Source organism: Jaculus jaculus, chromosome 12 (assembly GCF_020740685.1).
Source record: "Jaculus jaculus isolate mJacJac1 chromosome 12, mJacJac1.mat.Y.cur, whole genome shotgun sequence".
NCBI classification, from domain to species: domain Eukaryota; kingdom Metazoa; phylum Chordata; class Mammalia; order Rodentia; family Dipodidae; genus Jaculus; species Jaculus jaculus.
Genome location: NC_059113.1, coordinates 89,272,190 through 89,286,428, shown reverse-complemented (window position 1 = coordinate 89,286,428; position 14,239 = coordinate 89,272,190). Strand labels below are relative to the sequence as shown.

The 14,239-nt window shown below is 44.1% G+C and overlaps 1 protein-coding gene across 2 annotated transcripts in view; it reads left to right on the top strand.

The window, feature by feature from the left end:
* The window catches only part of Rnf150 (ring finger protein 150), a 276,700-nt gene that overhangs the window by 210,224 nt on the left and 52,237 nt on the right, over positions 1–14,239 (top strand). Inside the window, exon 7 of one of the 2 annotated variants that reach the window (XM_045130660.1) lies at positions 1,308–1,419. The exons of the other annotated variant lie outside the window; for it this stretch is intronic. Within the exon in view, the coding sequence (XP_044986595.1) occupies positions 1,308–1,330 (23 nt within the window). The 3' untranslated portion in view covers positions 1,331–1,419. Of the gene's footprint in view, positions 1–1,307; positions 1,420–14,239 lie in introns of those variants that run through there. 2 annotated transcript variants of the gene reach the window in all.

Below are 14,239 nucleotides of genomic sequence, written 5' to 3'. Positions count from 1 at the left end.
AAAGCTATTCTAAAATGTAAACATTGGTATTTTCTGGTAAACTATAATCTTAATTGAAAGATGCAGGAAACTCAAAGTGATGCCTCTATCCAGAAGCCGTCACTGTGAACATCATGGGCTATGTTCTGCACATCTCTCATGATAGATTTGAGATAGTCCTGCAGAATTGGAGTGCTGAGTAGTGTAACCTTAGTGTTTTTCACAGGACTTAGACAGCAAAGTAACATGAAGAACTTGGTGATAAATAAGCATCACTTCAAGTTTATTAGTTTTTGGTAAATTGGAGTTTTAATTTCAAAAAGCTACAGGTGTGTGAAAAGCTAACTTCATATGTTTGAGGATTTTACATTAAAAGATTGACCATCAGACATTTAAAATTTCTTAAAGATTGATTTTATTTTGAAGGTCTAAGCTGGGGTTCTGTGAGGTGTTAACATAACTCAAGCCATGTATGCAATATTAAATTTTTTATAGCCATAGCACAAAAATTTTAAAGATGAATGCTAAAGTACATTTTAATATATTTTATTGAACTCAATATCTCAGAATAATTTTGTATTTTTTCTTGGAGTTAATCTTTAAAATCTGGAATACAGTCTATATTTGCATGGGTTTTTTTGTTGTTGTTTGGTTTTTTTGTTTTGTTTTGTTTTGTTTTTGTTTTTTTGAGGTAGGTTCTCACTCTGGCCCAGGATGAACTGGAATTCACTCCGTAGTCTCAGGGTGGCCTCAAACTCATGCGATTCTCCAACCTCTGCCTCCCCAGTGCTGGGATTAAAGGCGTGCGCCACCACACGCAGCCTATACATGCATGTTTTAGTGTTGCCTGGGAAGCCTAAAGACCCATGTTCGAGCTCTCTCACATTGAAAGTGTTCAGTGATCTTGCATACCAGTGGATATCATACTGGAAAACAGATCTGCAATAACCTAAAGACACCTAGAGATTGTGTGGGTTTGGGGATCGCTTTTGCATGTCTATGTGTGTGGTGCCTGTGCAGGTGTGTTTGTACGTGTGTGGGTGCATGTTGTGTTTGCAGGTTTATATGTGCATGTGGAGGCCAAAGATTGACACCAAAGTGTCTTCCACCATTGCTGCCCACAATTGAAGTCATCACAGGCAATTGTTAGATATCCACTGAATGCCTTGAGGTACAAAAAGTGTTCAATCTCGAGTTGGGTGTGGTGGCCCATACCTTTAGAACCTTATGGTTTTGCATATGTATATGTGTGTCTATGCTCATAAGTGTGCAGGTGCACGTGCACATTGGTGTAGAGGCCAGAAGTTGACATCAGATATTTCTTTCAGCTCTTTGCCATGCTATTTGCTGAGCAAGGGTCTCTTGCTGAACCCAGAGTTCACTTATCCAGCTGGATCAGCTAGCCAGTAAGCCCCAGGGATCTGCCTGTCTCCACCTCCCCCAGCGCTGGGATAACAGGTTTTTACTGGCCTTCACATGGGTGCTGGGGCTCAAACTGAGATGTCAATGCTTATGTGACAAGTGCTTTATATGTTGAGCCATCTTCCTTTCCAGCTCTTGTTGATTATTTTTTTCTTCTTAATAATGAATTTATAAATTTTGCCATGAGATGTATGAAGTCCAAAGGAATAAATTTCCATTACAAATCAAATGATAAGTTCTCTTTTCAGTGTGTAAGATGAGGTATTATGATTTACCTGTTACTGGGTTTCTTCCATGACCAGACATAGGACCACTAATGAGCTTACTCAAGTATATCCAAAGGCCCAATAGAACCAACGTCCAGCAATTAGAACATGTTTTTTAAACCCGTGAAAAGAACAAAATAGGAATTGGATCATTATCCCTGTAGTAAAATGGTTGGTTGACCTGAGACAATATATCAGCTGTCAGATTGCTTATTTTGAAAAGTGGCCACACAACCTCATTTGTCTCAAGAAAGCCCAGAGGACAAATGAAGAAGTGATTTAATTTAATGTGAATCAAATATCATCCAAGATGAAATAGATAGAAATACACTGTGGGTTAAAATACATCCAAAATGAAACTGAAAGTTATAGCCTGTATGATTCATAACCCTCCAAACTGTTTTGGTGTAAAATAGAATCAGAGTGTTTAGGTCATCACAGACAATTGTTAGATAGTTACTGAATGCCCTGAGGTAAAATGTGTTCAATCCAGAGCTGGGCGTAATGACCCGCACCTTTAGTACCAGCATGCAAAAGGCTGAGATAGGAAGATTGCTGTGAATTTGAGGCCAGCCTGGGGCTACAGTGAGTTCCTGGTTATCCCAGACTAGAGTGAGACCCTCCCTCATAAAAAAAACAAAATGGGGCTGGAGAAATGGCTTGGCAGTTAAGGCTCTTGCCTGGGAAGCCTAAAGACCCATGTTCGATCTCTCTCCAGATCCCACTTAAGCCAAACACACAAAGCTGAGACAAGCACAAGGCCACACATGACCACTAGGTGGGCAAGCATCTGGAGTGTGGTTGCTGTGGCTAAAGCCCTGGCATACCACTTCTCTCTCTCTCTCTCTCTCCCTCTCTCCCTCTCTCTCTCTTTGCTCTCACTCTATCTAAAAAAAAAAAAAAAAAAAAAAATGTCCAATCTAGTCTTAAAGAAGGACCCTTCTGTGAACAACAGGGAAAAAAATTCCAGGTAATATGAAAGGAGGGTGTTGGTAAAGGGAAACAATGTGGGAAGGCAGTATCCTGATAATAGGTCCAGTGAGAAGGTGGATGGCCAGTGTGAATGTGGCTGAACATACTAGTTTCTTAATCCAGAAACAAAACATTTTCCTAGACAATACACGTACTCATTTTCTTAGTTTGGATGCAATAGAGTTTGACACACAACTGTTAACAAAGGACTATAAATTCTCCTTAAAGGGAAAAAAAAAAGAAAAAACAGCTGTACATATTTTTTTCATTGCCCAATGCTCTCATTAAACAAATCAGTAAATGAGCGAGCTCAAATCTATCACTACCTGTGTGAACGGATTCAAGTTCTTGTCGACATGATTGCAATCAACTCTCCAGTGCTATCTAAACGTTGGGGCTGGGGAACATACTCCAGGGGTAGAACGCTCGCCTAGCATGCATGTGGTCCTGAGGTCAACCCCTGGCATCTCAGAAGAGGTGGTGGTGGTGGTGGAAATGCTCCAAGTCACAAACGAGCAGCCAAGAGGAGGGGGCTAGTCCTGACTTCGCACCAAATTATCCTTTCAAATCCTCAGATTCTCACAGACCCAGGGAATTGCTCAAAAGGAAGAAACAGGGTTAGAGAGATGGCTTAGCCATGGAGTCACTTGCTGATAAAGCCAAAGGTCCCAGGTTTTATTCCCCAGTACTTACGTACAGCCAGATGCATAAAGTGGCACATGCATCTGGAGTTCATTTGCAGTGGCTAAAGGCCCTGGCACACCCATTCTGTCCCTTCCTCCCTCTCTCCCTCTCTCTCTCTTTCTCTTTCTCTCTCTCTCTTATCTGTCTCTCTTTTTCTTCTCTCAGATAAAGAAGTAAATAAAATGTTTTTAGAGCTGGAGAGATGGCTTAGCGGTTAAGCGCTTGCTTGTGAAACTTACGGAGCCCAGATCGAGGCTCAATTCCCCAGGACCCACATTAGCCAGATGCACAAGGGGTCTCATGTGTCTGGAGTTCGTTTACAGTGGCTGGAGGCCCTGGCATGCCCATTCTCTCCCTCTCTCTGTCTCTGTCTCTGTCTCTCTCTCTCTCTCTCCCTCTTTCTCTCTCTGTTGCTCTCAAGTAAATAAATAAAAATAAACAAAAACAATATCTTTAAAAAGGAAGAAACAGTAGCACTAACAAGTACATGGCACCAACCTTGCAGCCAGCACCTTTGAGGCCTGTTTCATATGTTAGCTCATGACAGCCCTGTGAGACAAATATTATTTTTAGACTTCGCTCACTGATGCAAATATAGAGGCCCAGAGAGATTAAAGGAACTGACCCAAGGTCATAAGCTGGTGACAGGTGGAGCTGGAATTTAAACCGAGCTGCTGGCTCTGGATTTTGTAGGCTCAAAGCAGGGTGTGTGGAATGACATGGTTGTTCACTCCCTTCTCATTTAGTGTACACATTTACCCCTTGATGTTCGAATCTCATAAATGATTTAAAAAAAATTGTGCCTAGTTACAATGTGCATTCCGATCCTGCCACGGCCAAAGACCTGTCAGCGCTCAAGCTGGGGCCTGGGAGCAGGTTGCCCTTGAAGATGAGACTATATGGAAGAGATTATCTTGAGCTCCCATCCCAGAAAAGGGAAAGAGAGAAACGAAAAGCATGTGCAAAGGCGATTAAATCCCAAGCCGGATGCACTTCTAACTTTGACACTGTTAATTATGTATTTTCAGTGTTTCCGACAGGCCCTTTTGTCTGTAACTTTAGGGGCAGTCCAAGCTGTAGCCTCTCTCCTCTGTCTTACAGAAGGGGGGGTCCCCACTCCTTTTCGGATCAGGAAAGCACACTTTAACTCTGACCCCCCCAGCACTGGCTGCAGATCGGTTTGTTTACTGCCACAAGGGAAAAATAGTTTCTTAGGAACAAAGAAAAACATGGCAGCTAAACAATCAGCACAGCCAAAAAGGGACGCCGAGGGACAAGACTTTATGACACTCTCCCCAACCCCTTCAGCACCACGCAGCATCTTCTTGGGAAGTTCTAGATCCTTCCCTTTAATTTTCAAGGAGGTTGTTAGTGCCACAACCTACTTTGCTATTTCCCCATTAAATGACTTTGATATAGTGACGATATAGTGATATAGTGATAAATGACGGTGCTATGGTGCTGCCTATAGATTATTACCCACTTGCCATCCTTCCACCTCAAACTGAAAGGAGGTCATAGGGACCCTAAGAGGAGAAGGATAGAGGTGTGCAGAATCAAGACATCTCACATCTGTCCAGGACCTTCTGAGGAACAGTTGTATGATGTGGTGGTCAGGAGAGCGGACCTGCATTCAGACTTTGTGGAAGGAAGCAATGGACAATTAATGCAGAGGTTGATCAAACCCAGTTAGCTGACATGAAAGGGAGAATGGATTTCCCCTGGGAAATGTCCTTTGCTAACTTCCCATCAACACTGATTCTTGGGGTAGCATGTCTCATGTGTTGAACACATATGTCTTATAATGTCTTTAAAATGCATTTTTATTTTTTAATATTTTACTTATCTATTTATTTGAGAGAGAGAGAATGGGCATTCCAGGGCCTCCAGCCACTGCAAATGAACTCCAGACACATGTGTCACCATGTGCATCTGGTTTACATGGGTTCTGAGGAATTGAATCTGGGATCTTGGGCTCCGCAGACAAATGCCTTAACTGGTAAGCCATCTCTCCAGCCCAACATCTTTATTTTTGCTACATGCTAAATACCTCACCCCATCCTGGAAGTACATACCAGCAAGCCCAGGAACAGTTTCCTCTTAAGTAACTAACAGTGATAAAACACAGACAGTACACGTGCACACCCACACAGGTCTCAAACAGACAGTGCACACACACACCTGCACACACACTTCTACGGGGCCCTGTCCTAATTCCTGCACCTTGGGATAGAAGGACCTCTGCTGTTTACTCTCAAAGGCTTCTGCAGTCCCACAGTCTGTTTTCAGCCCCTGTCTCCTGTGGTCCTCAAACCCTACCAAGAGTTCCTTTTAGATAGGGCTCATGCTGACTCAACTCTCACTCCCCCGCCCACATGACTAGCGTGACGGGACATTCACACGCCACCTCTGCCATCCCCAGAAGCAGAGCCAGCCTCTGGTCCCATAAAGGCCGCTGCATGTTACAGGCAGAAGGGAGACCTGAACTCACATGCTACATGCTTCTCTGGCTCATGAATGTTGTAGTCCACTGTGGCTACAGGGAACCTATATCAAAGTCTCCCTGGGGACTCCCTGGCCGAGTTGGGAGTCTCCTTTTCTCCAGTCCTTTGACTGGAAGAGTCAGACTCGGCATGATGATGTCCTTGCCCCGAGACAATCTCTTTACTAATCTCCTATCTTCCTCTTCCTCCTCCTCTTACTGCTTGTAAATGGATGGTGGAGGTCAGGAGCAGAACAGACCTCCGTCCTTCATGTCCACTGTCCATCCCACAAGGGGAGCAAAGGAGCAGAGGGTTAGATGAAGGGGAAGAGTCTGTCTTATGCTCATCTCTTCAGGAGAACATGAGACAGCAAAGCCCATGACGACACAAAACAATTAGTTCCCAAGTGCCTTGATCTTTACCTAAATCACTGTCCTTTCTAAGGAACCTGTAGCTAGGTCGGTCCTTTGGGGAGGCAACATTTACCTGTGATAGACATAGCGTGATTGTATGTTCTGACTCTTCAGCATGCTCTCATGGGACAGAAATAGTTGTTGAAGCACGACTGAATGCAATATTAAAAATGTCATACTGCTGGAGGGATGGGTTAGTGGTTAAGGCACTTGCCTGCAAAGCCAAAGGACCAAGGTTCGATTTTCCAGGTCCCATGTAAGCCTGATGCACAAGGGGGTCCATCTGGAGTTCATTTGCAGTGGCTGGAGGCCCTCGCATGCCCATGCTCTCTCTCTCTCTCTCTCTCTCTCTCTCTCTCCTAAGTAAATAAACAAAAATAAAAATGTTTTTAAATGCCATATTGTGCCAGCTGTATTGCAGCAACCATCCTGAACCCCCTCCCCGGGTGGGACACACTTCAATGTACCTATGGAAACACTTCCACAGAATTAATTCCGAGGAGTGTGTAAGGTCTCTGAAATGACTCCCTTTCTTTGTATGTTAAGTTATCTCCTCATGGCTGGGACAAGACATCTGACAAAAATCAGCTTAAGGGAGGGAGGGTCGATGTGGGCTCACAGTCTGCGGTCGCAGTCCATCATGACCAGGAGGGCAGTGGTAGTCATAGCTGGTCGTGTTCAGCCCACAGTGAGGAAACAGAGAGCAAGCCCCCCGCCAAGCCCCTTCTCTCCTTCAGTAGTCCAAGACCCCAGCTCATGAAATGGGTCAAGGTGGACCTTCCCAACCCAGTTAACCTAACCTAGACAATTCCTCACTGCTGATTCTAGGTGTGGTCAAGTTGAGAATAAATATAAACCCCCACGCTCTGGAGGAACTCTACAGAGATCTCTCTGAATATCGCTGCTAACAACACGTTTTCGTATAATTAGACCACAAGTGACATTCACTCCTATGCTTTTAAGTTGTTTTCTTTGAAAGAATTAGTTAATGAAGCATTTGGAACATGTACATTCGAACAATGATCCTACGCCTGCTCTGACCCCCAACAAGAGAAAAGGGGAGCATTTAGAATTTTTCCGGAGGCTGCGTGTTGTGATGCATGCATTTTAATCTCAGGAGGCCAAAGTAGGAGGAGTGCTGTGAGTTCCAGGTCACCCTGGACTACACCGTGAGTTTCAGGCCAGCCTGTGCTAAAGTGAGACCTGCTTTCAAAAAGTTATACTTTTTAGCTGGGCATGAAAGCATATTACTTTAATCCCAGCACTGCAGAGGCTGATGTAGGAGGATCACTGTGAGTTTGAAGCCAGCCTGGGAACCCAGAGTGAGTTCCATGCTAGCCAGAGGGAGTGAAACATGGCCTCATAAAAAAATAATTTAAAAAAAGTGGACTAGAGAGATGGCTTAGCAGTTAAGACACTTGCCTGTGAAGGCTAAGGACCCATGTTCAACTCTCCAGATCCCATGTAAGCCAGACAGACAAGTTGAAGCAAGTACAAGGTCGCACATGCCCACACAAGGTGGCGCATGCATCTGGAATTCAATAACAGTAGCTGGAGGTCTTGGCATGCCAATTCTTTCTCTTGCTCTCTAGCTTTCACTCCCTTTCATAAAACAAGGGGGCAGTCTGTTGGGCTTGTCTCAAAAAGTGGGGGCTGGAGGGATGGCTTAATGGTTAAAGCATTTTCCTGCAAAGTCAAAGGACCCAGGTTCAATTCCCCAGGACTCATGTTAGCCAGATGCAAAAGGGGACGGACACGTCGGGAGTTCTTTTGCAGTGGCTGGAGGCCCTGGCGTGCCCATTCTCTCTCTATCTCCCTCTTTCTTTGTCAAATGAATAAGCTAAAAGATAGTGGACCCAACTGTCATGTCCCCTCCAAGACATAGTTGAGCCATCATGGACCACTTCTATACACAGTTAGGCATTTTCAGATTATAACACTGCTCCACACAAGTCTCCACATCTCTCCATGTGTCTTGTCCTTGAAGCAGCATCAGGCCCTTGTTTCCAAATCCTTGAGCCCCCAGCCCAATGGCAGTCCGGCCAAAACCCTGCTGTTGTGATGAACAGAGGTCTTTGTAACAAACTCATGCCTTAATCATCCAGTGTCCCAGAAGGTGGCTCTCCATATGACATTCCTCCTGGATGAAAGACCCTTGTCAATCTAAGAAGGACCATTCAGAGCCAGTCTCCCAGTCTTTTCCTGTCTTGTGTGTCTGGTACCTCTCACAGGCTGGATTGAGGATTTACAGATTCACACACAGCCTAAGAGAAAATTAATCAATTTCAACCTCAGATATATTGCCACTTGGAGCACCCCACCTAGACATGACCCACACCGTCCACCCTCAAGAATGGTGTCTTTCTGAAGCAAAGTGACTCAGCCGGAAGAGAGAGTAAATCCATTGTTGATGGGATTTTTGTCTCAGACGCTGTGGTCTACTCATTGATAGCACCGTCTCCAACTTGATTCATTCCTCACAATGCTGTCTCACTTTTGATAAAGGGTCCTGGCTCCACAGTTACCAGAGCGAGCCTGATTTGTGCTTTAAAGAAATACTGCCACACTGGGCATGGGTCTCAGTATCCAGGTAACAGCTACTGGCTGGAAACAAAACAAGCTGCTCAGCACGTTCCCAATGTTGGAGCCCGATCAGGTGTAAATGAGACAACATTTCTGTTGGCATGTCAATTCTATAGTAAGTCCTGGGAAGGTTTCACCATTCACAGATTAAGAAACCAGCTGAAAGTGTCTTTTGGATGATGTAAGGACAGTTCAGAGTCTGGGGGTTCAGGAAATCACAGCCTCTCAGGAGTGGAATCCAATGATTCAGGAAAGGAGAAGAGAAGAGAGGAAAGGAGAGGAGAGGAGAGGAGAGGAGAGGAGAGGAGAGGAGAGGAGAGGAGAGGAGAGGAGAGGAGAGGAGAGGAGAGGAGAGGGGAAAAAAGAGAAAAGAGTAGCAAACAGAACACCTACCCAAAGTAGGATAATAGATATTGTGGGAGTGCCACCGGCTATAGCCATGAAGTTGGATCTTGGGCATAGTATGCCCTTTGGTTATTGCTATAACCAAATACTTAGGCAGGTCGCTTCCTCTCTTTGTTCTCAGGTAACTGTGCTAACAGGTGATTTCCAAGAGCCTTTCCAAGCCCATAATCCTGGAATTCGAACTAGAATCCCCCTCTTGGCTGAGCTCCATGTGTCTAGGAGATCTCAAGATCTGTGACGTCACTTGTTGCTACCCTTCTTCCAGCACCAGTGAGCCAAGCTAGTGAGCAGTGGTGCCCTCAGCTGCCCCCTCCCCCACCATGCTCTCGAAGACTCTACAGGGTCCCTGTGAGAGCCTGCATCTGCCCATGTGCACATCAGAGGACTAATGGCAGAAATGGCACCCTAAGCACACGCTGTACTCAGCGTGGGGGGGACCCACACGGTGGACCTTGTATGCAGAACAGTAGAGCCATGTGGCCCTCAACTCACAGAATGTCCTGAAGAAAACCTTGTCTGGTTTCACACAACCCTTAGCGTAGTTTTTATTTATTTATTTATTTTTTTTTTTGGTCTGAAATATTTCAGAGTGACTCTTCTGCATCTTGTGTTAATATTACACTAGCCAGTGAGCAAACAGAATTACAGAAAAAAAAATGCAAGGTCTTCATTCAAGTGACATGGGTGGAAAGACTACACATGAGTATTTGGATGTAAGTGAGTACACAGTGTGGGATTTGGTCTCATACATCTAACGTTTTGTGGTTTTACAGTAAATACCACAAATATTGTCTCACCTTCTCCAGGAGATAGGAAAACAAAAACACCTGTGACATTACATGGAATTTGTACCATCTCCATTTTATAAAGGAGGCACAAGGGTCACACACAGAATTGTTGGTCCCAAAGGAAGAAAAGACCATTTCACCTCGAGTCCAGGACAGAGTCGTCTGTGGTGTGTGTAAATCTATTTGTTTATGTCAAGTAATTTGAATGCACACTATTGCTAACCCCCTAAGAATAGCTCCACTTCACCTAAATATTTGAAAGCTTATCAATAGGGCTGGAGAGATGGCTTACCATTTAAGTTTCTTGCCTGCAAAGTCAAGGATCTGGGTTTGATTCCCCAGGACCCATGTAAGTCAGATGCACAAGGGGGCGCACGCATCTGGAGTTCGTTTGCAGTGGCTGGAGGCCCTGGCGCGCCCATTCTCTCTCTCAAATGAATAAATAAAATGTTTTTTAAGAGCTTGTAAATATAAAAACAGTGTTGAATAGGGCTGGGGCAGTGGGTCACTGGTGACAGCTCGTCCACATGAGCACAAGGACCTGAGTTCAGGTCACCAGCACCACGTTAATGCCAGGAGGGTGCGGTAACCTGCTGGTAGTCCCAGCACTTGGTTGGTGTGGACAGAATCCCCAGGACCAACTGGCTAGCTAGGCTAGCCCAGTCAGCAATCTGTAGGTTCAGCGAGAGACTCTGCCTCAGTTAGGAAAGCAGAGAGCAATCAAGAAAGACTTTCAAGATGGCTTAGCGGTTAAGCGCTTGCCTGTGAAGCCTGAGGACCCCAGTTCGAGGCTCGATTCCCCAGGACCCATGTTAGCCAGATGCACAAGGGGGCGCACGCGTCTGGAGTTCATTTGCAATAGCTGAAGGTCCTGGCATGCCCATTCTCTCTCTCTCTCTGTGCCTCTTTCTCTCTCTGTCTGTTACTCTCAAATAAACAAATAAAAAATAAACAAAAATAATTTTTTTAAAAAAGAAAGACTCTCAAGGTCAACCTCTCGTCTCCCCATGCACACACATGTGCCCAAACACACATGAATCCATATACATACATGTGTACACCACATGTATATAGACTGAAAATTTAAATAAATAAAATAAAAATTTTTAAATATTTATCATATCTTAATTGCCATCGAAATATTTAAGCAATTAAGGGCTGGCTGGATGGCTTAGCGGTTATGGAATTGTTTGTCTGCAGAGCCAAAGGACCCAAGTTCGATTCCCCAGGACCCACATTAGCCAGATGCACAAGGGGTCTGGAATTCATTTGCAGTGGCTGGAGGCCCTGGCATTGCCCATTCTCTCACTCTTTCTCCCTCTTTCTATGTCAAATAAATAAATAAATATTTAAGCAATTAAGGAGTTTGTGTAAAGCCTAACAATCCAGGTTCAATTCCCCAGTACCTACATTAAGTCAGATATACAAAGAGATGCATGCATCAGGAGTTCATTTGCAACAGCAAGAGGTCCTGACACACCCATATTCATTCTCTCTCTCTCTCGCTCTCTCGCTCTCTCTTGCTCTCACTCTTGCTCTCCTAACAAATAAATGAAATGTTTTTAAAACTACTTAAGATCCAGACATTTTAGTTAGTATTTAGTTTAATTGGCGTCATCCTTCAAAGACTACAGGCTTGTTTTTTCATAATAAAAAGGCATGCATTGAACTCATTCTTTCAAAATCTCAAAGCACAATTCACCCACACCTTGTTCCCTATTTGTCCATAATAGAAACAAAGACTTTTATCCATCACAGATTGAAAATCTGAACCTGAGAGGTTAAGTCTAATTCCTGCCTTGGCCTAATCATCTCTGCAAAGCTAGATCAGGGTTAAACTGATTTCTGAGGGGGGAAAAGGTGCCAGAAAAGCTTCCTTGTTTCAAGCTAGTAATGAAAAGTTTAAAAACAAAAACAAAAAAACCCTACCAGAAATACGTCCATTTGATATGGTGTGAGACTCGGGGGCATCAACACTGGTCTTGTCAAAGAATTTCTGTTCACGGCAGCTTGAACTCCCACGTTCATCTCTGCTGCCTAGCCACACCCCACTTGAGATTGATAAACAGCAGAAACCATATGGGCACTGAGAACTCAGAAGACGCTACAGCAGATAATATGTCAACACGTTTTGGATGACGAATGCATGGAAATTCACTTGGCAAGGGAGGAGTGAGAAACCAGCAGAAGGTTCCCAGAGCCCTGAGAGAAAGAGACTGGACATCCTTATAGGCTGAGCAGGTCAGAAACAAAACTGCTGGAAAGACCGTGAAGAGAATTGGACTCTCAGAAGCATTCCCAGTCCTGAATTACCTCTGGTAATTCAGTGTGGGACATGCCATCTAATCTTTGTTCCTCACTTGTGAAAATTAGTAGAGAGGCCTGGAGAGATGGCTCAGCAGTAAAGGTGCTTGCTTGCAAAGCCTAACGACTGGGGTTCGATTCCCCAATACCCACATAAAGCCAGACACAGAAAGTAGTGAATGTATCTGGGGTTCTTTAGCAGTGACTAGAGACCCTGCTGCACCCATTCTCTTTCTCTCTGTCACTCTGTGTGTGCTTGAAAATAAGAAAAAATATTTTTTTAAAAAATGAATGGAGAGCAGTGAAAACTAAACCTTTCACTAAGAAGGATGGAGGGAGTGAAAAAAGGAAGGAGGGAGAGGAAAAGAGGGAGAAGAGGGAGGAAATAAAAATGATCTCCAAGGCATTACAATAATTTAGAATACAGAACTGCATGCATGGCAGTTTATATCCACACAGAGTTATGAGACAATAATGCATTCACAAAAAACAAGCAGATGTCTTGAGACATGGGAACTTTCTAAGGAGTAGCTCTTAGAAATTTTAAAATGCAGCACTACTGAAAGTTCCCAAGGAATGATTAAAAGATGTTTTTTATTTCCCATAAAATGATCACAAGATAATGATTAAGAAATAAAAGATAGGGCTAGAGAGATGACTTAGCAGTTACGCACTTGCCTGTGAAGCCTAAGAACCCTGGTTCAAGTCTCGATTCCCCAGGACCCACGTTAGCCAGATGCACAAGGGGGCGCACGCGTCTGGAGTTCATTTGCAGTGGCTGGAGGCCCTGGCACACCCATTCTCTCTCTGTCTCTATCTGCCTCTTTCTCTGTCTATCACTTTCAAATAAATCAATAAAAATAAAACAAAAAAGAAATAAAAGATAAAATACTATTTGTTATATTAAAATATGTCCTCAGGGAAAAAGTCAGTCTGATTTAAAATTTTGATTTTAAAACAAGATAAAACCGAAAAGATCATTTGACACCCCATGGAAAAATGTACTAAGTTGACACATATTTTGTATTCTATCCTTTTCCAAAGTGTGCTTTATTTGCCACAGTGAAAATTATGGCTTTGCTTGACACACTTGGCTTTAGAAAATACATACCAATTTTTTTTCTGTTTTATTTATTTATTTGAGTGGGATGGAGAGAGAGAATGAGGCCGATAGAGAGAGAGAGGGGGGGGGGGGAGAGAATGGGCGCGCCAGGGCTTCCAGCCACTGCAAACAAACTCCAGACGCGTGCGCCCCCTTGTGCATCTGGCTAATGTGGGTCCTAGGGAATCGAGCCTCGAACCAGGGTCCTTAGGCTTCACAGGCAAGCCCTCAACTGCTAAGCCATCTCTCCAGCCCCAATTTTTGAAATATTTTTGCGTATTACATTTGTGCTATGTTGGCAATATACAAGTATATTGGTTTATAAATTGGTGACTTCCATTGAAACGCTATGTGCATATGTGTATGGGCGTGTCCATGCCACAGCGCAAGTGTGGAGCCCAGAAGATAACCTTGGAATGTTGGCCCTGTGCTTCTGCTATATCCAAGACAGGGACTCTTGTTATTTGCTTCTGGGAAGGTCAGACAGTATCTGGCCTGAGAGCTTTAAAATTTTCCTGACTCTACTTCCCATTGCCACGGGCACACTGGAATTTACTGAAACATGTGCCACTTTGCATCCAGCTTTGCATAAATACTGAGAATCCAAAAGGTGGTTGGAAGCCCCTTCAACCACTGAGCCATCTTCCCAGCCCTCCTTCCACTTTCAGAGAGAAATTGCTCACCAGACTCAAGCCAATATTTCAGACTTTTAACCATATTCTTTCTCTATGTTATAACCCTCCATCGGTGGCAACATCAGCAAGCCTGTTCTGGCTTTGAGCAGCTCTCTGTGGACAATTCCATGCAATACTCTCTACCCCACCAGCTGTCCTCTCTA